Source organism: Eleutherodactylus coqui, chromosome 5 (genome assembly GCF_035609145.1).
Source record: "Eleutherodactylus coqui strain aEleCoq1 chromosome 5, aEleCoq1.hap1, whole genome shotgun sequence".
NCBI lineage: Eukaryota > Metazoa > Chordata > Amphibia > Anura > Eleutherodactylidae > Eleutherodactylus > Eleutherodactylus coqui.
Window position 1 is genome coordinate 127108402 of NC_089841.1, and position 25933 is coordinate 127134334.

The 25933-nt window shown below is 44.1% G+C and overlaps 1 protein-coding gene across 1 annotated transcript in view; it reads right to left on the minus strand.

The window, feature by feature from the left end:
* CEP120 (centrosomal protein 120) overlaps positions 1-25295 on the minus strand; it is a 75802-nt gene extending 50507 nt beyond the window's left edge. Inside the window, exons 1-5 of the mRNA XM_066603120.1 lie at positions 25116-25295; positions 13432-13588; positions 6858-6972; positions 6212-6353; positions 993-1132 (exon numbers count right to left, since the gene is read on the minus strand). Of these exons, the coding sequence (XP_066459217.1) occupies positions 993-1132; positions 6212-6353; positions 6858-6972; positions 13432-13588; positions 25116-25164 (603 nt within the window). The 5' untranslated portion in view covers positions 25165-25295. The remainder of the gene's footprint in view (positions 1-992; positions 1133-6211; positions 6354-6857; positions 6973-13431; positions 13589-25115) is intronic.
* Between the last annotated feature and the right edge of the window lie 638 nt (positions 25296-25933).

A 25933-nucleotide genomic window follows, 5' to 3' on the forward strand; every position in this document is an offset into this window, starting at 1 on the left:
CTAATGCATCATGGGGTAAATGAGAAACAAAGTTAAAAAAAGTTCACCCTCAAAATGGTACCTGATAAGCATTAGACAGGCGACTGTTATACACTGGAAAAAAACACTGCAGTACACAGAGGAGACCTCTAATGCGTGACAGGCAATCAGATAAGGGGGGACAGGGTTGGAAAAATGTTGTTTTGCCGGAGTTGCCCTTTAAAAGTTGGCACAACCTCTTTAAAAGGAACTAATTACATGTACCTATTCACTTCTATTAAACCATTTTCAATTATTACAGTGATGTGTGGAACAATTCACTTACCGTATGTACTAGAGTATTAGCCGAGTCAATAAGTTTTACAAAAGAACTAGTAAAACTTATCGACTCAAGTATAAGCCAAGCTATAATCTAGTATATACTAGGTTAAAAAAAAACAAAAAAAAAAAAAAACAGCAACAACGCAATACTCACCTCTCAGCCGGCGTCTGTGTCCCCGACGCGATGCTCTCCCCGGCGGTGCTGCAAGCTACTTCAGTCTTCTCCCCGCTGTCATCTCCAAGGTTTGGTTTTAAAATCCACCGTCAGGGTTGTGTGAGGAAGCCTTTCACTGAATGGCTGTGATTGGCCAGTGCTCAATCCCATTATAGCGCTTCCTCACACAACACTGACGGCGGGGGATTTCACAACCAAGCCAGGGAGTTGACAGCGAGGAGAAGACAAACAGCTTGCCGCACCACCGGGGCGAGCATCGCGCCGGGGACACAAACACTGGCTGGGAGGTGGGTATTGTGGGGGCTTTTTTTACCTCTCTCGAGTATAAAGCCAAGGTGGGCTTTTTCAGCACATTTTTTTGTACTGAAAAACTCAGCTTACACGCGAGTATATACGGTAATCAGGAAATAATTCCAATACCTCTCAAATGGGTTTTCTGGAAACCATGGTGGAATTTGGATTAAAAGTCATTACAATAAATATGTTTTTATTCATAGATTCCAGACAATATAATTACCTGCTCTAACTGAGTAGCAAAAGCAATGGTCACAGAGAGAACAAAGTAGTCTTTACAGTACTCCACAGGCCCAATTTGATGGTAGCCATCTGCTTCACTGAGAATAGGCACAAGACTTTTTGGGTCAAGTTCTCCCAGGGCTAAAGAAAATGAAAGACAAAATTAAGAAGATGACCAATCAATAGACCACTTTACTCGCTTAATTGTAAACTGGTACAGTTTACCAGATATTGGGACATATCTACAAATGCATGCACAGCCCAAAGTCCCACGAAGATCTAGTTGTGTATTAACCCTTTCCAATCCACTGTGTGCAGTCTGAAGACATTATGATTTAAGGCTGTACAGCTCCGATGATAGACGTCCGTCGGGGTTCTCTTACTGTATATTGCCAGCCTCTCTGCTGTCAGAGCCTATCCAATGTGTCACCTCATGCAGTACTGGCTTTAGCCAGCATATAGCGCCGTTGTATAATTGCAGAAAAAGAGTAAGCCCCCTAGGTAAATCAGGGTACAAATTGGATTGGAAAGGGTTAAAGAGTATTCTCACCAAAATGTGTTTTTTTCCCATGTTGGACTAAGCATTTAAAAATGATATAGTGAAATACATCCGTATATATTATGTATTTCACTATGCCAGGCACTCCACCTCTGTTCGGCCATCTAAGAATACATAAGTTTTAGCAGCTAATTGGCCTAACATGTGACCTCACATATAGTAGGGTGGACAAAAATATAGAAACCCCTGAGCAATGGAACCATGTTGCTCAGGCAGATGATCACTTTAGAGGAGAAAGAGGTACAGCAAGAAATGACTCTACCACCAAAGAACTGTGTAGTAAGTCTTCTTAAAGGGAGAAAAAGAAGTGCTGTTGTGAAGAAGAACAGGAGAGTGGTGGTTGTATGGGATTCCCTACTGAGAGGAACAGAAGGCGCTGTCTGAAGACCTGACACCTCACGAGAGGTGTGCTGTCTTCTAGGTGCAAAAAGATGTGTCTGATAGGCTTATCAAGACTCTTCAGTCCTACAGAACAACACCCATTCCTACTGATGCATGTAGGGGACAAATGACACTATGAAAAAAGGACGACCTTGCAACTATCTGCAGAGACTTTGAAGACCTCAGAAAGAAGGTGAAGGAACTAGGAGCACAGGTAATGATCTCATCCGTCCTCCCAGTGGATGGCCATGAAATAAAAGGATGGAACAGGATTCTAGAGGTGAGCAACTCGCTACGTCGATGGCAAACAGCAAAGATTTGGATTTCTAGACCATGGAGTGAATTACCTATATGATGGACAGGTTGCAACTTACAAGAACAGGTAAGCATTTATTTGGTGGGCGCCTTGCTTCACTCATTAGGAGAGCTTTAAAACTAGAATATGGGAAGGGAAGTGAAAGGCCAGGTAAAAATATACAGCTAATTAATACATTTGAGAACCTTGCTATTAGAAGTAGAAAGAAAGAACAAAGACAAAAAATTAAGGGAAGTAGAGGAGCAAGAGACACCGATCACAAACTAAAATATTTTTACACAAATGCACAGAGTATGGGAAACTAACAAGAAGAATTGGAGCTCTTAACACAGGAAGAGAAATATAATGTCATAGGCATCATGGAAACTTGGTAGAATGATACACATGATTGGAACACAAGGCTTTAAGGATACAACTTATTTATAAGAAACAGACCTATATAAAAATTTAAAAAAAAAGGGGGGGGGGGGGGACGGTATTGCGTTGTATGTTAGGAAAACATTAATTTCCACAGAGACTCAAGCTTCAGAGCATGGTAGTTCTGTAGAAACGGTTTGGGTTAGAATACAAGGAGAAAACAACAGAAAGAACACGGTTGTGGGCATTTACTATAGGCCACCCGGACAAGCAGAAGATATAGATGAACTCTTTCAACATCAGATGGGTAAGCTCTCAAAAAAAGCATGACCGTGATTATGGGAGATTTTAACTATCCAGACAACTATCTAGACTATCTATGTTGGGAATCTCTCTCAGGTAGAAGTAATGGAACCAACAAATTCTTATCTGCTCTTGCTGACAACTTTATCTTCCAAAAGGTCAAAGGGAAAACAAGGTAATCTGATATCTTGGACCCAAGTCTTACCAATAGGGAGGAAATAGTTGAGTAAGTAAGGGTGGCTGGCACCTTAGGAGGTAGTGATCATGCTATCCTTGAATTTTGGATAAAAAGAGAAGGAAGACCTGAGAAAACTCAGACCTCAAGGATGGATTTCAGAAAGGCAGATTTAATGAACTCAGAAAAAGGGTTGGAAGAATCCAATGGCTGGATGTTCTTAAGAGCAGAAATGTCCAAGAAAGTTGGGAAATATTGCGAAATGACATTCTCAAAACAATCGTTAACAATCCCTAGAAGAAAAAAAAGAATGGGAAGCATGTAAAGAGACCAGGATGGATGAACACAGAACGTGCACACGTTTAAAAGGAAGACAAATACGTTTATCAAATGGAAAGACGGGGAAATATCTAAAGAAGAATATAATGCGGTCAGCAAAAAACCGTAGCAAAAAATCTAAAGCTAATAATAAATTGAGGCTTGCAACAGAGGCAAAAAGCAATAAAAGATTGGGGGGGGGGGGGGGGGATGTCAAAAGCAAAAGAAAAGTCAAAGATGCTATCGGATGCGTACAAGATGAAAATGGTGAATTGGTTAAGAATGATGTTGAGTAGGCTGAACTTTTAAATTCCTATTTTGTATCCATTTTCTCTCAGTAAGTAGATGTAACATCAACCGATCTTACCTGTGCTGTTAATAAAAGAATGCAGGGGAATAAAAGAATGCAGGCTATCTATAAGCAGAGAGATAGTGAAGGAATACATTGAGACTTGAATTCATTTAAGTCTCAAGGTCCAGATGAATTACATCCTAAAATACTAAAGAAGGCAGCAGAGGTAATTGCTGAACCACTCGCCATAATCTTTGGAAATTCCTGGAGAGCAGAATTCCCAGAAGATAGGAAAAAAGGCAAATGTTGACCCCACCTTCAAAAAAAGGGGGAAAAGGTGGATTCAGGAAACTACAGGCCCGTGAGCCTGACTTCCATACCAGGAAAGATCTTTGAACAAATTATTAAACAGCATGTATGCAAATACTTGGATAAAAATGGAGTAATTAACCAGAGCCAGCATGGGTTTGTAACAAACAAGACACACCACACTAATCTAATTTCTTTCTATGACAGAATCACCGACTGGGTTGAGCAGGGAAATGCGGTGGATATAGTATATCTTGACTTTAGTAAAGCATTTGACAAAGTATCTCATACTATACTTATTGAAAAAAAATGACCAAATATGGGATCGACAAGGCAACTGTTAGGTGGATTCACAACTGGCTGAGTGATCGTACTCAGAGTGGTCATAAATGGCTGCACATCCAAGTGGAAGAATGTATCAAGTGGGGTACCACAAGGCTCTGTCCTAGGCCCAGTGTTGTTCAACATTTTTATACATGATCTAGAGGAGGGAGTTGATGGGGAACTGATCAAATTTGCATACGACACAAAGCTAGGAGGGATAGCTAACACTAGAGAAGAGAGTGAGAGTATACAAAAGGATATAGAAAGGCTTGAACAGTGAGCGGCAACTAACAGAAGGGTATTTAACAAGGAGAAATGCAAAGTCCTACATCTGGGCAGGAAAAAAAAGCAAATACAGAATGGGAGGAATCGAGTCAACGATGAGATGCAGCAGCCAATTCTTGGATGTATTAGGAGAAGCAAAGAGTCTAGATCACGTGAGGTAATTATCCCCTCTACTCTTCCTTAGTCAGACCTCATCTGGAATACTGTGTCCAGTTCTGGTCCCCCTACTTTAAAAAAGACAGGCAAACTGGAGCAAGTTCAGAGAAGAGTTACTAAGATTAGTGAGTAGTCTGCAAATCATGTCCTATGAGGAACGGTTAAAGGATCTGGGAATGTTTAGCTTGCAAAAAAGAAGGCTGAGAGGAGACATAATAGCTGTCTACAAATATCTGAAGGGCTGTCATAGTGCAGAGGGATCAGCCCTATTCTCATCTGTACAAGGAAAGACTAGAAGCAATGGGATGAAACTGAAAGGGAGGAGACACAGATTAGATATTAGAAAAAAAATACAAGAACAAAAAACTTTCTGACAGTGAGGGTGATCAATGAGTGGAACAGGTTACCAAGGGAGGTGGGGAGTTCTCCTTCAATGGAAGTATTCAAACAAAGGAGGACAAATATCTGTCTGGGATGACTTAGCGATTCCTGCACTGAGCAGGGAGCTGGACCGGATGACACAGGTGGTCCCTTCCAATACTACCCATTCTATGATTAGGCAGCATCTGTATCATATTACCTCCACTTAAAACTGGTCTCTACGTGTCTAAATTCATATAGTTAAAATTTACTGGTAGTATGGTGAAATAGGATTTACAGTCCCATGGAACTTAAGGCCACTTTCACACATGCGCTTGTAAAAACGCTGTGTTGACATGCGCTTGACATTGTTTGACTGTAGTTATATCAATAGAGAAGAGAGAATATTAAACTTTCACTGGTTTCCTAGGACGTTTTGGATTCCTTACTGAAACCCCAATGTTTCTAAAGTCAAATCTTTATAGTCTGATAGTCTCACACAACTGAATGGGGCTTATAATAATGCAAAAACCAAGCTTCTGTTCTGACATTCATAACTTTGGTACATTTGTTGAAAAGTTAATCTAATGTTTTTATGTTAGATTTTCAAATCGCCCGCCTTTGCTGACATTTGCCCAGCTCTCTATAGACTCGGTTCAACAGTGTCCACAGCTTAGAGTAAACCCTGGTAGAGACCTGTCAATCTAGACCATCCAGGCAGGAAAATGCCCCAATTACTCTTCATCCCACTGCTATCTAAAGTAGGTTTTCTCAGAAATGCCACAGCATTTCACATTAAAACACAGATGTCTACATTGTGTGTGCCTGGTGGAAATGTATGCTGCCCAAACTAAAAGGGACCGCCAAAAGATAGTCGAGTGCTGGAACTGCGCTATCGCCAGCAGTCCGAATGCAATGAATGGAGCGGCAGTATGTGTGTGTGACTGCTACTTCATTTATTCCTAGATGCACCAGACCCCTATAAGGTGAATAAGATATAACTTGCTTTCAAAAGACAACGCCATTAGGTGAAACTTTCAATGTGTAGACCTTAGTACACTTATGCAACTTTATACTCTCTTCACCTTTACTGGACCGTGGAGGGGCTTCCTTGGCTCTGAAAGCATCTACAGCAGGTTTGGTGTCCGTCTCCAGAGCAATATTAAGCTGCACTTCTGGTTTAAATTTTGTGTACTTACTGCTCAATAAAGAATACCATTTGGGAGCCTATTATCAAAATATAAATAAACCATATAAATATATAAAATTTAAAACAAACAATTGTGCAAAAGTAAAGAAAAGAGTCATTTTAGGGACAAATTCTTTTAAGTCGCCTTGAATAACATTAAAACACACAAGACGTAGAATGGTTTTTTGAATCCACATTATGAACAGTAATGGTAGCTTCATAAGGTGGGTTCCGCTGCTGAACGTTCTGCACGGAATCAGAATCCATCTACTATGGGATAGACCATTGGCTCAGGAGAAAGTCTCCCTAGTGATGGGCAGGGGTGTGCACACGTGACAACCGCTCAATTCAGTGTCTATGTGAATAGCCATCCCATAGGATCCAACAGTCTGATGCTTAGCAATCATACATATATCACATATCTTGTGAAACCTAAAGGGCTATCCCACCAAAAGCAATAAATAATGAGACAATCCCATGTAGGGGGCGCGCTGGCAGAATCCCATCTGATAGATTTCTTTAAACAGTGGAGATCTAATTACTTGTTTCTTGTCCTGAGCAGCTCTCAGATCTAACACAACATATCCAACGGACTCCTTGGCTGAGGTTAACGTGTCCACGGCAAAACACTGGAGTTTGATTGGTGTCCGCTGCAGCCTACAACAAGAACAGAGATGTATTGTTACCGGAACATTTTTACATAGCCAAGCCACATTTCAAACCCACACTGCACTCGGCTCAGCTAGCAGTTCACAAGCCGTATCCAATATCTGCTAAGAGGAACCAAATTACAGCGTAAAACCTAATGAAGATCGCAAAAGGCAAGTCTTAAATAACAGCAACCAAGCCTAAACATACTTCAAACATTAACTTGTGTCCACATCTTCCTGCCTTACCAGATGCATCAAACTATAGAAATAATAGATTATATATAAGGTTTACACATTATACATCATAGAGTATATACAGAAAACTCAGTCATGACCCAGATCTACTAGCAGTGCACTAGCAGTGCACGGTACCAATAGCTCGGCCGATAAAACACCCAGGAAGCTCTAAGAGTCCTTTCAGATGAGCTGATTTTGAATGAGTGAACGAGTTGTTAGAAGGCGGAGATGGGGGGAACGGGGGGGGGGGAGAGACAATCTCCATTCTTGAAGGAGCTAACTGCTTATATTGACTAATAGCCCATAGGGACACAAGTCCTCCAGAAGTTACCAGCCAACCTCTAGTAGAGAGCAAAGCAACCCGTTAAATGGGTACCAAGAAGGACATTAGCCAGATCACTGTCACATATGTAGTCATAGTCCATACATGATCCCAGGTACTCCCCGTATAGCATCCTACAAAATATACCCAAAATCCCGCAGACACAGTATGAAGGAGATAAGAAATGGCCAATAACTAAGACCTCGTTGGTTTAGCAGCCGTATAAGTAGAACCACTGTATACAAGCCCAACTCAACATATTCCGCGATGAAGGTACATTAGAAAAATCCTTCACATCTACCCTTGAAACATTACAATGCAAACTACAAATTCCCCTGTAATGGGCATATTGAGATGGGATGACTGGAATCGGAAAAGGAGAGCAGAGAACATGACTGATGTACATTGTGTCCGCTTTAATAATTAATGTGAAGAGGAAGTAACAGCATATGCTCGCTAGAAGAGGATGACGAATTCTACCTACATGCAGAAAACTACGGCCAGGGCCGCTCAGCTGTGGGCTCAGGAATGAGAGAAGCCTGCAGCGAGCAGCAGACCTAATGCTTCCTCGGAAACGCTAGTTTTGGAGTTATGAAGAGTCACTTCTGTACACAATGCAGAACCCCAAAATGTAGCAGATATTTTTTATTCTTACAAACACTCGATAAACACTTATGACTTCGTCCAGAGGCCCTCAATCCCCGCTATGTTGTTGTAAAAACAGAGTTACAAAAACTCTAGTCCCGCTGGTGCAGGACTCCTCCAGTCCTACATGAGATGTTCTCCAATGCTCGTGGAGATATGAATAGGCAGGGGGCGATCTAAAGCTGCATTTACAAGGCCAAGTGCGATATTGGTCTGAGAGACAGGCGACTTTTCTATGAGCACGATGCGTTTTGCTCATAGACAAAAAAAAAAAAACCATCACGGTACATGCAAGTTTTAACTGCGCATGACAGGGTATCTCGCGCATGCTGTTATGCACAGTCATCCTATTTATTTTTCCAATCTGAATTTACCACGCTGTTGCTTTGCAATGGCGCATATATACACCACCCATGCGCAATGTATGATTACATGCCCATTGAGAACAATGAGTCTCTTGTGCGTAATGTGCAGCAAAATAGAACATGCTGCGTTCTTTTTTGCACTCGCATATTATGCAATACATGCACGCAAATGAGTGGGACAGCATAAGGGCAATGTGCTTAATTGCCTGCGAATTACTGCAAATCACAGGAGCATATATAGTGCATGTAATACGCGGTAAAGTTGTGCGCGTGTGGACCTGGCCTAAGTCATACGATAACGTTGTCCCAGTATAGCAAATCAGGTAAGCAGGTGCCGTTAGAAGGCAATCCACAGTGCACTTGGGAACAGGATGATAAACTGGTGAAACTAATTACATTCTGGATTTTTTAATCACTCCTGGAATTTTCAAATATGAATTAAAAACATGTTGGGAGAGCACCAATCTTAAAAAGCATGACCCATATGTTTCAGTTCAGAAGAGCCGAGTATAGCGGTATAGAAAGCAGTGACAAATATGGAAATGACGTGTAGATCATTGGAAGACTCTCCTCAATATGGACAATGGGACAAATAACGAAAACAGCAATGCAACCAACAAACATAAGGGCAGTATGCCGATGAAGACCTAAAAGGGAACCATGTATGCAGCTGCATTATCCAGTAAGCCTCCCCAGAACAATTTTGCAAACCAGTCTCCACCTTGTATGGGGTGTGGAACTTGTTCAGAAGCAGTGACTTTGAAATGAAAAATATTAGAATGGGGAGTATCTAAAAACAGACATAATCAAGATATACCAGATAAAGCACATCTACAATAAGACAGGGTCTTGTATTAATTTTTGCTCCAAAATATTTTACTTCTACATGTACAGCTGCCTGGACGTCATTTAAATTGACTTTAAAAAAAAAAAAAAAACTGGAACGAATGCTTGTTTTTGCAGTAGAGTTTATATTTCAAGGATCCTCAAAAATCATGTAGAATCATGCTACATCCTCAAAAATCATGCTAGGGCTTATTTTCAGGGTAGCAGCTACCCTTATCAGTATATAATATATGGGTTGGGTACAAGTTCCTGAACTGCTTTTTTCCCCCTCAATGAAAGAGATTAGAGGTAAAAGGTATTTTCTTGAGAACGCAATACGAAGAATGGTTTTTCAGCCCGTTACTGAAGAGAGTCCATGAGGGACAGACGCTGGATTGTAGAAAAAGCAAGATTTTTGCATTTACTGTAAAAGCTTTCTGGTCTTGATAACTGGGGAACACAACTGAAGACCGTGAGCTACAACTACTGCTACTAGGAGGCAGACACTAAGCAGAAAGAGTGTTAGCGACTTCCACCAGAGATACTAAATTAGCATTAGTATATGGAAAAAAGAAAAACCTTCAATACACCAAAAAAAAAAACAAACAAAAAAAAACGATTCACTATTAAAACTGTAACTCGGAGTAGCACCATATGCAAACTTTATAGAGAACTCTCCAGAAAGCGGAATATATGTGAACGCACTAAAAGCAGACTGGGTGGGTGCTGTCCCCCAATGAATGAGACTAGAATATGCCAAGTACGAAAAATTTGATCTGTGTCATTTGAGGACACAGCTGAAGACTGTGGGACATTCTAGAGCAGCCCCTCGGAGCGGGTCAAGTATAGGAGGATGCATACGGCATACGGTCAGTGTATAGCCATCTGTAAGACTGCAAGGATGTCCATGGAGAAGCCTTAAACACTTGAATAGCAGAAGAACCGTTCTGTACCGCACAGTAGGCCTCTTACACTGCTGATCAAAATCTCGCAAGATATGACCACCTTACAAGCTGCAAGGCCACGTCTTGACCCATCAGGAATCACAAACCAAGAATTTTCTAAGAAAGGTAGATTCACAAGGCTCACAGTAGACCCAGTTTGTTACGAACACATTCTCTGGGATGTACCGCAGAGGACAAAATGAAGGCAGAACGATTTCCTCAGAGGTGGAGTGACGACAACACCTTTGGCAAAATGTCCACGGGTAAATTTGAATTACGGAAACCGTGCGGGTGCAAGGGAGACGTGAGATTTTTTCTTTTTAAATCTCTACTGCGCACGTGTGGCAGTGTGCCGAACGGCACTTCTGCACACATCTGCAGTTAAGACCCAGACAGGTAAGCACTGTCTTCAGCCGTTGGCAGGGTCGGATTCTGCTGTGGGGTCCCACATGCGGAATCAAAGCCGCCTGTGGACATGAGACCTTAGGCGGGTAGGAGGGGACAGGCCGCAGGATCACCTTGTTCTGATTCAAGGAGTGAACAGAGGCTTGGGCGACAAGGCTACAAGCTCTGAAACCCAGCGAATGGAGGTGACTGCTACCAAAAGGCCACTTTTCAGGCCAGAAGGTGAGCTGGAACTTCAGTCAATGGCTTGAAGGGATAAGACTGTAGCACACCAAGTAAAAGATTAAAGGTCCCAAGATGGTCCCGGAGAATGGTATGGAGGCAACAGTGGGAGCGACCCTCTAGAAAAAGTATGGACGGACGATTTTGTGGTCAGAGTGTTGGAGTATGGATAGTGCAGATACTTGACCTTTTAAAAGGAACTAAGGCGCAAATACGTATGCAAGCCTTTTTGTAGGAAAGATAGAAGGTGGGACAACTAAAAACGCATAGGATAGAAGTTGTGATTACACCCAAGAAAGAGATTTTTCCAAATGCGATAAAGTCGAGGAGAAGGAGGGTTTTCTAGCCTTCATTATGGTTTGAAGAACCGGTTCCACAAAACCATAGGCTCTCAAGGCCATGGTTTCAACCAACGCGACGTTAAGACTGGGTGTGAACAAACTCGGGTGGAAGGTCCGTGTCAGAGAACATCTCTCACGTACAGCAGGGCCAATCAGGGGTGATGGGAATCACCAGGAGGCATTCCATTTTGATTTTCTTGAGAAGTTAAGACATATGAGAACTTTAAGTCTATCCATGGAATTACTAGTGCATCGACTGCTTGAGCTTATGGGGGCCTGAGACTGAGACACAAAGATCGGGAGCATGCGATTTATTCCGGATGCTACGAGATCAAGGTCCGGTTGACCTCAGCTTGGACAAAGTGCTCAAAAGACTTCGGGATATAGCTCTCATTCTCCCAGATTGACTACCTCCCTGCTGATAAAGTCTACTATCCAGTTGTCCATCCTTGGCATGTGGACCTCCGAGAGAGCTGGAAGAGGCCATAAGACATTTGCTGTCCAATTCTGACAGTGGCATTTAATTTTCCCGTCCATTTTCCGTGGGTCCATATTTGGCATTGCTGTGTCCTTAAAAGTCCAATCTATCAAAGTAACGCATTACTTACCCCGCACGATGAACAGAGTCAGAAAAAAAAAAAATAAAGAATGTCAGTAATGAGCTTTTTTGGTCACCCAGGCGCCAAGAAAAAAATGCAATAAAAAGCAATCAAAAAGTCATACATATTCCAAAATGGTACCAACGCAAACTACAGAACACGCCACAAAAAAGGAGCCCTCGCACAACTGTGTCGACAGAAAAATAAAAGCGTTATGGCTGTCAGAAGATGGCGGCAAAAAATGAAAATAAATAAATAATTATCTTTATAAATAAAAATAAAAAAATTTGTAGAAACTAGAACAAAAAAAAAAAATTATACAAGTTTGGTATCGTAGTAATTGTACTGACCCATAGAATAAAGTCATGTCATTTTTGTTGTGGTTGGTGCACCATACAAACAAGAAGCACCCAAAGATGGCGGAATTTCGTTTTTCATTTTACTCCACTTAGAATTTTTTTCTCTAGTTTTTCAGTACATGATATGGTACATTCAATGGTACCATTAAAAAAATTCAACTAGTCTTGAAAAAGCCCTCAGTCATCTAAGGAAGGAAGGGGGGGGGGGGGACGAAGATGGGGAAAAAAGGTCCATGTCCTTAATGGGTTAAAATAATTCAGACTTTTTAATCAGTGCTGGAATTTGCAGCTTCACCAGTTCATCATACTAGAATATGCTGCCCCTTTCCAGACAGATTTGGGGCCCTGACAGGTTACCTTCAACCAGGCAACATGCCAGATAATACAGAGACCCCAGAGAATCCGAATTCTGCCTTCCAAAGTTGAACGGCCAAATATGTCTCAGGAAAATGAGTTGCATGGAGGAACTTTTTAACCATAATAGTAAACGGATCGACCAGTTCTTTAGGACCTAGTGCCCATGACTTGCATCCAGAATAGACCGACAGGAGTTGAAGCCTTGTAGTTGCAGCACGGATGTGCAGACGGCTCTACCAGCATCATTTCTGTTTTTCAGGTTCTGTCGTTACCTTTGCCGGCTTATCTACCCTGTATAAGTTTTTGATCCCGTGTATTAATAAACGAATACTCCATGTATTTCTTTTTACTGTACCATAGTGGTGAAACACTGCTGTAAAGATTTACAGGTACATGATCCACTAACGTGCGCAGGTACATTCTGCCCTTAGGCCTCTCACACAGGTGTTTTTTCTGCGTTTAACTCTGTTTTCAGTGCAGCGGTAAACACTGTCAGTCACTAGTATTGATTTCAATGGAGTTTCTCAGCCGAGCGTTAAGACACAGCGTTTTTCAACTGCTGTCTGTGCTATTCTCATGCATTTCAAAAACCAGATGCATTGCCCATTGAAATCGCTTTCAGTACTGCTGATAACCCCAGAACTGAGAAAACGCAGTTTTCAGCTTGCTTGGCTGCGCTTATAGCGGTGCTGAAAACGCAGTCAAACACACATGCCAATGCAGCTGAAAATGCAGTCAACATTGCGTTAAAAAATGCTGCGTTTTTTCAAGCGCCTGTGTGAGAGTGGCCTATTCATATATTAATAGGAGGGTCCCTTTAAGATAACAGATGAATAAAGAATTACCTGTGTTGGTGAAGAGCTTTCCTGTCGAGCTCCCAAGCAAGCTCTGTAGCAAACTGTGGCTGCTCCAAGTGTGGCACTGGATCTGTAGACAGCTGCTCACCATCAAACTTAGCTTCTACCACAAGCATATGCCGGGAGCGTTTGGGAAAATGACGCCCTAGAGAGAAAGAAGAAAAGGGAGGTCACTTTAACATATATGTAAGAAAAAATGAAAACAAGTAAACAAATGGTAAGATATTAGTCATTAAATAGTTTTGGAGTTCTGAAAACTTCTGGGGGGAAAAAACAAAACAAAAGTCCTTGTAGTGTAGTATTAGTGTATGAGGAGTAGGTCATACAGTACATGAATCAAAATGAACTAGTCAGATTTTGCTTTACTTCTGGCTGTGTTACCTTTTAGACAAAGTTTTGAAAGTAACTAAAGATGCCCCCCCCCCCTCACACCTGCAACACAGCACTCACCCACGCTGGCACCCGAATCTTTGCGGGTGAGCAGGCAAGTACTCGGTAAGGATGATACTCGCTCGAGTATCTGTCCTTACCAAGTACGCTCGCTCATCTCCAGTTAAGGCTCATTTAGATGGGATGAATGTCAGGCAAACGATGCCCGACACTTGTCCCCGGACATACTAGCTCCCGTGCTCTCCCCCGCCTCTCTCCATTGACATAACATAGCAGCCGTTCAGTACTGAATGGCAACTATTTACACTTTACAATAAGCGATCTGCTTATCGCCCATCATTTATTACGCAACATGGACGATGAGCTGATCGCTCAGTGTAAATAGCAGCCGTTTCTTACTGAACGGACGCTGTGTTAAGTCAATGGAGAGGGGTGGGAGAGCAAGAGGAGAGAAATATCCAGGAGCCTCCCCACCCACTGCTGGCCGCTCAGAGCAACCCAGCGCTACTAGCTCGCATGCGACAGCACAGGAGCGAGGACACACAGGGTTAAGGGTCAGGCATCGTTTGCCTGAAGCTCATACTGTCTAAATGGACCTTTAGTTCTTTTATGCAGGAGCTCCAATGAGTCTGGGCATTGTTCAGAAGGGAAGGGGAATTTTCTACCTACACTAAACTGGTCAAAGGTTTTAGAACACCTCAATTTTTCCAGTGTTTATTGATATTTACATTTAATGTCTCAAATGTACTTTGAAATGAAAGCATACAACAAATCAACAAATTAGGATGAATGAAAGTGAATTATTAACTTTGCTATACCACATTAAGGCCGGCTGAAGCCCATCACAGCGCCCCCCAGAGACCCCATACCAGCGGATCCGGCGTCCTGGGTCCCGCATGACGCTTCGGCGTGACGTGCCGCAGCGTCATGTGACAAGCCGGCCACGTCACAAGACACGCCCACAGCGTCACATGATGCGGCGGCAGTGGGCGGAGAGGCGATTTCACGCTATCATCCGCTGTGCTACAGCGGAAGTTGGCGTGAGCGGACGGCTTCCATTGACTGCAATGGAAGCCGGCCGCGCGTACACCCGCGGCAAATAGAGCATGCCGCGGGTGAGGACGGGAGATTTCACGGTGCAGAATTCCGCAATGGAATTCCGCACCGTGAGCACTGAGCTATTAGGTTCAATAGAACCTAATAGCTGCGGGCAACGCGGCGGATTTTCGCCTACGCGGCGGAAATCCGTCCGTGGGAAGGAGGCCTAAATCTAGATTTCTGGCTCTTCAAAGAAGCTACCTCTAGCTGATTTAACAGCTTTACATAATCAAGGTATTCTTTCTACAATTGCATTCAGAAATTGCTGAGAAATTTCTTCACAACATTGTTGTAGAAGTTCCCACAAATTTGCTGCACTTTTATGTTGCTTTGCTTTCACCCTTCTGTCTGTTAAACCCCATTGAGTGGATGTGGGATGAAGTCTGGAGATTATGCAGGCCATTCTATTCTTTAAAGCCTACCGGCTTCTTGTCTTTAGTTCTTCTGACATAATCTAGAAGTACGTTTTGGAACATTGTCTTGCTGTAATATGAACCCCTGACCAACTAGGCGAATACCAGTCACCCTGTGCAAGTTGACAACTTTGCAACCAGAAAAAAAAAAAAAAGCCCCAGACCATCACACTTCCTCCCCCATATTTCATAGTCGAGGGTCACGCACTTGAGCCACCCTTCAACTTAATCGACTGCGTAGGAAACGCCTTCATAATGTGCCAAAGATGTCAAATTTTGATTCATCAGTCTCATAAGACCTTCTCCCAATTTTCAGTAGTCCTGTGTAGCTGATGCTTGCCCCAGGCAAGTATGTATGCATTTAAAAAAAAAAAAAAAAAAATTATATATATATATATATATATATATATATATATATATATATATATATATATATATATATATATATATATATATATATATATATATATATATATATATATCTATATCTATATCACACACACACCAATCTTAGCAGTGGCTTTCTTAAGGCCCATTTAGACACAAGGATTATCTTTTGAGCGATAATCGTGTCTAAATGTGCAGCCATCGTGCACTGTTTGGGCACTATTCGTTCATCGCTGATTTCTAGGAATCTAAAAATTAGCTATGACTCTTATCAGTGCTGCATGCTGATTTTCATAGCGGGTGGTGCTGAGAGCATTCTTTCAGCTGGTATCCCGCTGGGACTTCTCAGCAGGATACCAGCTGAAAGCTCCAAGAACAAAGCAGCTGTCAGTGCTCCTGCTGTTCTCAGAGCCATCAGCTCAGTGGGATACCAGCTAAAAGTTCCAAGAACAAAGCAGCTGTTTGCATATACAAAGCAGCTGCTTTTCTCAGAGCAATCAGCGGTGTCCCGCGCGGCCTGCCAATTAGCTACTTAAGGGGTTCTGTCAGGAAAAAACAAAACAAAAACACACTCACCTGTGCCGTCGGGGCTGGTCACTAGGAGGCTGCTGCTCCTCTTCTCTCTCCGGCAGCTGTCCAATTGCTGGGCAGAAGCTGGCAAAGTGCCAGCTTACGCCCCTGCTCCGACCATGCAGGGCGGCAAGTACTGCTGCCCGGGTCAGTTATTGGCGCGTCACAAGTGACGTGTCGCCCACTGATTAGCCTGACCGCATCTAACTTATGCCGTCCTCGAAGAGCCAACGGCGAGTGTGCATGCGCCCCCCTTCAGGGCGCGCATGCGCACTCGCCGTCAACTCTCCGTGTACCGCAGAGGTTAGACGTGGCCAGGACGGCGAGAGCGTGCAGGAGCCGCTGGAGTTGACCCTGCACGCAGCAGGTAAAAAGCAGAAAGAAAACAACAACGGGATTAGGTGGGTTTTCACTCTTTTTTTTACAGGTTTAACTCTTAAAGGGATAAAGGGCAGTATGCAGGTGAGTATGCATTTTTTTTTAATTTTACTGACAGAACCCCTTTAAGAGTTATGCAAAGATGATCGCTCAAAACTGTCACTCAAACTGTCGTTTGAGCGATCTTTCAGTGTAAACGGGCCCTTACTGATACTATACCTGTTCAACCTGCAGATAGAAACTTTTTTTTTTCTGCATTAAGCTGTGCTCGAAAATTGTGTTGTGAGGCGCCGATCACCAAAAAATTTGACTCTCAAAACTTGTCATCTGACTTTGATCTATCAGACCCCTTCCTGTCCATTTTGATGGCATAGGAAACTGACTGCCGCTTTGGCTTTCTTTGCAATTTCTCTGTAGGACAGACATACACTTCTAAGGGTTATTACTGTCAGTTTTCTTTGGTTGCCTTGGTTTGCCATGATAGCAATGGGCTCTGCCCTGAAGAGCAAAATGGTCCAAATCCTGCCCTAGAGAGTGTTATAATGCAGTCTGTTCCAACACTGGTTAAATCGAATATCAGAGGGCTTGAAACTAAACTACGAACGTTAAGACACCTGCAGGAATAGTTTGCATCCGATTTCAAACCATAAGATGCTTTTTGTGCTACAGAGCAGTTGTGCTTGAGGAGTTTCCTGAAAACTAGCCCTTTGGTTAAAATCATAAATCCAGACTATATATATATTAAAGTTTTTAACTTACTTTTATCATTTGAACCATTTTACATTATTTGTTTAACTTGAACTAAGTTAATGTCCTGCCAAACAGCCCTCTTAGAAGACGTTTATTCTCGCATACGCAAAAATGTCTTCGTTCACGTTCCAGAGGCAGAGAAAGAGGGAGGGTTTTACTTCACGCTCCGTTTAGTAAAGAAGCCGAACGGTACCTTCTGCACAATAATAATCTAGAACACCTGAACAGATACTTAGTATATCAAAAATTCGAAATGAAATCTGACGGCTGTTCATTATCTGTTCAAAAACTGTGTAATAGCATCAACAGACATCAAGGATGCCTATTATCATGATCCAATACATCCCACATCACAGAAATACCTCTGAGTAGCAGTGATAACCGAAGAAGCAAATATTGTATCTTCAATTCCAGGCCTGAGACTTTTTACGAAGTTGGTAGCAGAGATGATGCTCATGTAAGAGAGCAGGAAATAGTCATCAACACATACCTGGACGATTTTCTCCTGGTAGGTCCTCTGGTGGAGGTTTTGAATGTTCAGACGAAGAGATATATCAATAATGTCCAATCTGGGTTGGGACATAAATTGAAAAAAAAAAAAACAAACATACAAAATCTTCCCTGGTACCAAATTCAAGATTCATGCTTCCGGGAATTCTCCTTGATTCCAAGTTGCAGTTATGCCCTCTACCTCAGGAGAAAGCTCAGTTAATAGAACTAAATTACGTGGGTCTAGTGGATTCCAGGAAAGTTGCCTTCAGACAGGCCATGTCTGTCATGAGTCGACCATACTAACGGCGATGAGTTGCACACAACTCCATACCAGACATTTTCAGCTTTACATTTTGGATCTTTGGAATGGGTCTGCTTCCTCTATAGACCAAAAGTTCATAATTGCCAAGTCAGTAAAAACTTATCTATACTGGTGGACAGTGCCTGCGAATCTAGAAAGAGCCTTGCATTTGCTCTTACTACTACAAGTCCGTGGGGTTGGGGGCCCATCTGGAAGGTTATCTACTTCAGAATCAGTGGAACCCATCAAGGCAGAAGAAACATCCCAGGATGTGAGGGAATTGAGAACCATCCTGATGGCAACGTCCAAATCAATACAGATAGTTGCAGGGGGACAAGTAAAGATTTTTTTTGGACAACGCAACTGCAGTTGCATATGTAAACAAATGGGACAGCCGGGTTCTGAAGATTAATGTGCATAGCTCAGTAGAAGTCAACACTTTACCCGACAGCAGATCATTTGAAGGGGTCGGAAGTTGCCGTTAAATCAGGTAGGGAAATTGGATACTGAATCAGGAGTTTTTCATCCAGGTCCCCAATCTCTGGAGAAGGCCCACCCTAAATTTATTTGCAATGACAAAAAAAAAAAAAGGGAACATGCTGCATTCTTTTCCCTAGGCCCGTATGATTGCCCCTGGGGGCTGATTGATCTATCCCAGACATGGAAGGGAGATAGCCTTTATTATGCCTTCCCTGCTCTGAAACTGCTTCAGAGAGTGATCGGGAAGATCAGGAAGAAGGGGGCAGGATAATACTCCTAGCCCCGTAGTGCAGAAGGGTTTGCTTTCTTGCCTAAGGCTGCCTGTCCACAGACGATAGCAACGCGGATAACACCATGAACTATGGAAAGCGAAGCCCCGCTGTCCACAAGCAAGGAATTCGCTCACGGGGTTTCAAATTGCGGTGAGCCTATCTGCCAGATAGGCTCAGAGCAGAGACCTAACAGCTCGACCCCCTCCTCCCCCACAGCGGAATATCGCTAGCAATATTCCGTCACGGCCATGGACAGGGGGGGCCTAAGAATGATGCCACTGACAAACCCTTGGGTTCTTCTGGACCTTCTCCATCAGGGCCCCTTATTTCCCCTGAAATTTGAGAGGCAGGACGTAAACCATAAGGGTCTATCAGATAAAGTAATTGCTACTCTACTCTAGTAGAATGGAGGTGACCTTCGAATTTGGAAAGCCTACATTAATTTTAATAAGGTGGATATTGATAAAGGTCCCATCTACTCTAAGATCATTGAATTTCTTCAGACAGTATTGTAAGGGACCTAATCGTGTTATAGCGCAAGTGTCTATCTCTTTGAATAAAATATCTGAACATCCTTGGATCAGTAGATTCATGAAGGCTGTTAGCAGGTCACATCCTACTATTAGCTCTAGCGCTCTTCCATGGGACTTTTGAACCTTTGGAGGAAATTCCAATTATTTTATAAGATGGCCTTTTTAATAGCAATGACTTGTGCTAGGAGGATAGGAGTAATCCCAGCAGTATGTGCAGTTCCTCTATATACTAATGTTCCCAGTGATAATTACACCGCACTCGGCTTTTCTACCCAATGTGGTTTCTGACTTTCAGATTGTCCTGCCATCTGCAAGGAGCCAAAAGCCTCATGTCCACGGGCGGATTTTTGCTGCGAAATCTATAGCGGGCGTTCCACTCCAGATTTTGCAATAGTAACCCTCCATAGCATGCCGATAGCCGTTTCTGCTCAGATTTTTTAAAAAAATAAAAATTATATATAAAAATATAATATATCAGCATGCTCCATTTTAGGCTGGGTTCACACAGGGCGGATTGCCCGCGGCCGCTAATCTCGGGATTAGCCAGCCATGTGGATGAGATTTCTCCGAAATCTCGTCCACACGGGACAGCCAATCCGCTGCGGTAAGTCCGGCTGAAACCGCGGCTGCGGCGGCCGCAGCTTCAAAAGATGCAGCGTGTCTGTTTACTTTTTTGTTTATTTTCGTCGCTGCCGCACTCTCCTCTATGGGAGCGCCGGCCGCAACGGAAAAGTGAGCGGCCGGGCTGCTTCAAAGCCGCCGCGGCTTTTCCAGCGGAGGTTCTCCCGGCAGATTTCCGACGGGAATCCGCCCTGTGTGAACCCAGCCTTACTGCGGTTCCCACACAGACAGCCTTCATTGAAGTCAATCGAAGCGGTCTGATCCGCAGGCTGTCTGCAATTGACACTGCAGATGGGCCGTGGATTCTGAGGGAAAGCAGGAGTTTGACAAACCGACTGAACTGTACATGTGCGCAGGCTGGTACGCAGAGTCCTCAGCCGCGGGCAGAGTCGCATTCCGTTGCAGGCTCCTGCACGCGGAATCCAAGCCCCCTGTGGACATGAGGTCTACGGATGAGAAGGAGTTGGGTGTCTGACAGCTGACATCTGCCTGCAACAGCCGTGATTATTCCAAGTGCTGATTGTGGCCATTAACCCTTCAAATACCGCCATCAACTCTGACAATAACATTTAGATGCCCAATTGATGTACAGATACTCAACAGCCCCCCACGTGATGAGATTGCGAGATGCTGTTTGGTTGTCATGGCAACCTAGAGCCTTCTGCTTGTCAGAATAGAGTATAATGCAATACCACGGTATTGCATGAGATATCAAAAGATCACCCTGAGGGAACAAAAGCAAAAAAAAAAAGTTTATTTAAAAAATAGGAGATAAAGATTTTAAACTCCCCCCTTTTCTGATATGTAGAATGAAAAAAAAAAAAACACGCTAGACAAAAAACATATTTGGTATCTGCATCTATAAAAGTCTGATAAAAATAATGCATTATTTATCTCGGTGTCAGAAAAATAAATTTTACGGAATCACGCTTTTTTGGGTCACCTTGTCTCATGATCTAAAAGTTGTATGCACTCCAAAATTGTACCAATAGAAACCACAAGTCGTCCTGCAAGAAACAAGCCTCACAAAACCGCCCTGATGGAGAACCAACACAGATATGACCGCCAGAACATGGGGACAGAATATAAACACACACGTTTAAAAAAAAAAAAAAAAAAAAGGTATATATAATTTTTTTTTTTTTTTTAAATAGTACAGCAGAAAAATAAAAAGATCCATTTGGCATCATAATGCTGCTATTGACCCACAGAACAGAGTGATGCAGTTAATGCCGCACCATGTACGCAGTAACAATAATGATGCAAAATTGCATTTTATTTTCCATTTCACTCCACTTAAAATTCAAAATGTGGTCAAAAACTTTCAGAATTTCTAAATTTGCAACGCCTGCATTCCTTCCCAGCATCGCGTTAGATATGCCCCTACATGCATATTGCATAGATGTTTTATCGCAACTCTGTTTTTGCCCCTTGCAATAATGACGCCGCAGCGCTTCCTGCTCTGGCCAGCAAGGTCATGTCCCATGAGTAGTAGCGCTGGCTTCCATACCAGCTTTACTTCCGCCCTTACCCCCAATTACAATGTAGATTGCAGGTGCGGGCACCCTGGTGTACAGAGCATGCGCGGCTACCGATCATATGCACGAAATCAGACAGCCAAGGTAGTGAATCTGCCCCACTGGTGACATGGCCTTGACTGCCCCAGCCCCAAGTAATAGACGGGACTGCAGCAGATCCAGATAAATTGCGCAGACGTGGGTCATGTGATCCATGGTGAAATCGCCGGAGCGAAATTGTGAACTCACGTACCCAATGAAGTTGCTGGCAGTAGGTAATAAGGTACAGCTGGCAGTACTTTGTTCTAATGGCAAAACCACTTTAAATAGTACCACTGGAATACAGAATTAGTACCGCAAAACCAGCCCTCAGAGCGCTGCGTGAGTGGGAACATATAAGAGAAACCAAAAATAAAAAAAAAAAGCAGAGACCTGCAGTATAACTTGTCTGACACTTATAAGGCACCAATGATCCTTTTTGGCATGACAGATTGTGTTTGACCATTAATTTACAGATGTAAAGGCGGCAGAGGCTACATAGATACCAAACCCGCACAGCGCTTTACCTCCGTCTAACAGACGCTCACATGTAGCACAAGGCTTCTCAGATGACCAAGTTATTACCCAGACGGAGTATTCTAGTAGCAATGAGCCCCCCATCTGCAGAGTGTTATCACGGAGCCCGGATGAGGTTATAGTACACTGCAATCCTGGAGATTTCTGATTTGATGAGATATTAGCATACTGCATATATGAAGAACGAGCAGAGTTGTACTGATGATATCCGGACACACTGTTATCCCAACCTCTAGGGCCCTCCTAGGAACAGGGTCCCCCGTACCAGTAGGTGCGGTCACTGGCTATAACCGCGGTCACATGTATCTGCTAATCCACAGCCGCTGCTCTGCCAGGCATGATAAATGAGCACCGTGTTTTCATGGATGCAGGGAGTCTTAAGGCCCTTTTATACGCAACAATTATTGCTCAAAATAAATGAGCGATAAATAATGGTTACATGTAGACGCGGCATTGCGCAGTTTTCGTTTGGAAGATGGACTTTAGTTCACTTAAAATCCATCATTCAGCCGCTGAAAGACTACAGATTAGAGATGAGCGAACGTACTCGGTAAGGGCGGTTTCGCAATCGAGCACCGCGATTTTTCGAGTACTTCACTGCTCGGGTGAAAAGTACTCGGGTGTGCTGTGGGTGAGCAGGGGATGCAGCGGGGAGTGGGGGGGGGGGGGGGGGGGAGAGAGAGAGGGCTCCCCCTGTTCCCCGCTGCTACCCCCCACTCCCCTCTGCAACCCCCCGCCCCACAGCGCACCCGAGTACTTTTCACCCGAGTAGTGAAGTACTCGAAAATCGCGGTGCTCGATTGCGAAATCGCCCTCACCGAGTACGTTCGCTCATCTCTACTACAGGTACATTCCATTTGAATCTATTTCGCTCATCTTTCAATCGACTGCAGGATGTTCTCCCCGAGGCATGTTTACACTAGACGCGAGGAGAACAATGAAGCGTGTTGGCCGCGAGGAGAACAATGAAGCGTGTTGGCCGCGAGGAGAACAATGAAGCGTGTTGGCCGCGAGGAGAACAATGAAGCGTGTTGGCCGCGAGGAGAACAATGAAGCGTGTTGGCCGCGAGGAGAACATTGCAATGTGAGTGCAGCTGTTTGCACAGCTGTGTGTGTGTTTAAACACATGCTGGGCTCTGCAAATAACTCCTGGAGGTTCTTTTACATGCAAATCAAGATGATAAAGTGCTAATGGACCTTAATAGTTTATGCAAACAGATTGCTTAATCTTTCAGTCATTTGAATCTTTGCATGTAAAAGGGCCTGCAGTCAGCACTCCTGACACTTGTGTTAATAAATGCCTATATTCCCCATGAAGGGATTCCAGAGCATGGTTTTCTTTGAAAACTGTATTGTTCCTCTATTATTCCTCCTGGAAATATAAGAATAAATTGACAACTGGGTGTTAACAGCTGGGGTGCCCCTACATATTGACAGTCGCCAACCAGTGCTAATAGTCTAATACTATGTAGGGACACACCCCATGGACAAGTGGGAAGGCTAACACCCAGTTGTCAATTTATTCAGAATTTCTAGGAAGAACAGTACAAGACATAACAGGCAAATTTTGAAGAAGCTGCACACAATACTACACGACAGATTATCCACTGCGGCGATCCTGATACGTGTGAACACACCCCAGGGCCGCTTCACACGGCAGAGAAAATCATGCGAGATTTGGGAACGAAGCCCATTCTTTTGAAGGGAGTCATATAGATTACAGATTTTTCCAGTATCGTGATGTGGAGGGGAAAAAATAAAAAAATTGCGACATATCCTATATTTAGGCGTTCCCTCAGAGCGCGTCGCCCGTTGTTTTCAATGTGGCTGGCAAAAACATGACACGGCGTGCGAATGCGATGCTAGGTCTCCCAGTGAAAACACTGGCTGATCCTTAAGTGATGAAGGAGTTTTTGACAGAAAACGCTTCTCATCCGCAGGGAAAAATAAATAAATAAAGCCAAGACTCCAGACTAGAGGGGCAGGAGAGAGGGACCCCAACAGCTACAGATGGCTACAGTTATCTCATATGGGCAATCAATGGCAAAGCTGCCATGGAACTCGGCCCGATTTTCAGTCGCCCGTGTGACGTTGGCCTCAGAGTGTCCCACATGACAGAAATCAACATCAAAATTCGTAGCATTAGGCCCCCTGCACACAGGCGAAAATTCTGCAGCACGATTTCCCGCAGAATTTCCGCCCGTGCCGCTGCCATAGGATTGTATAGTATAACGCAATCCTATGCACACAGCCGCGATTTGTCCGTGTGAAAACACGAGCGGAAAACAAATCGCAGCATGTTCTATTTCTGTGCGGGGCTCACAGAGTAGTGACGGGCCGGCTCCGCCCTGCGCATATGTCGGCTGGCGGCAGTCAGCGCATGGCAGAGATGGAAGACTCCGGGAGCGGGTGAGCCACAGGCCTCTGCAGGGGCACGGGTCTGCATCCCGCTGTGACAATTCTCGGAGCGGGATCCGACCCGGCTGTCAGCAGGCGGCCTTAGTGAAGGAGCAACAATAACATAAAACGCATGGTATTGGCACGTAAATACAGATTTCAGACGGCGGCCATCTTCACGCACATTCTTTGGGCAGCGATGCGGTTTTCTCGCAAAACGTATCATGTTCACAGGAATAACTGCATGCCAGCCAGTGCGATACTGGTCCAATCCTGAGCTGCGCCCCCTATGGGCAGAAGCCAAGACCCCACACTAGAGGAGCAGGAGAGAGGGACCCCAACAGCTACAGATGGCCACAGTTGTCTCATATGGGCAATCAATGGCAAAGCTGCCAGTGTCTGATCCTCCTGGCCAGCACGCTGGGACTTGTAGTTCCACCACCACTCAGCAACCACTGACATCTGTCTATGGCTCCTGCACAGACACGACTACGTACCTTCCAGGATGGAGACGACGATGAGCAGCTGGTCGGTCCTGTAACCCATGTCTGTGCGCGATCGTGCACAGCAGCACAGGCCGCCGTCTGCTCGTCACTGCCCGGCAAACGATGAAGTGTCACCCGCCGCTAGTGGGCTCTTTGCCGCTTCTCACATCATACAAACACAACGAGCCCCTCCTCCTGACGACCAACTACTTCCGCCTGGTAACCGGGAGCGGACCAATCACAGAGGCCGGCGGGTGAACGAGAGGGAAGGAGAGCGCTAGAGGCCAACGGAGTAGACTGAGGAGCGCGCCTGCGCATCAGGAATATTTCAGGTCACATGACTGTAACAGCGGAGCCATGTTTGGTGTGGGCATTTGGACTTATAACGCTCTGGACTCAGTTGTCTTTATATGCCCTCATTCCTCTATGGATCATATATGTGCAGTTTTTACTACTGAAGACTATTTGCGTGATTAGGGACATTAGAGCTTTATGTGCACATAGGCACACAGCTGTGGGGAATATGGAAAGAGTAAAGTGACATTGTAGCATTCTTAACCCCTTAAAGGGGTTGTCCCGCGCCGAAACGGGGTTGTTTTTTTTTTTAAACCCCCCCCCCTCGTTCGGCGCGAGACAACCCCGATGCAGGGGTTAAAAAAACAAACCGCTCAGCGCTTACCTGAATCCCGGCGGTCCGGCGTCTTCATACTTACCTGCTGAAGATGGCCGCCGGGGTCTGCTCCCTCCGTGGACCGCAGCTCTTCTGTGCGGTCCATTGCCGATTCCAGCCTCCTGATTGGCTGGAATCGGCACGTGACGGGGCGGAGCTA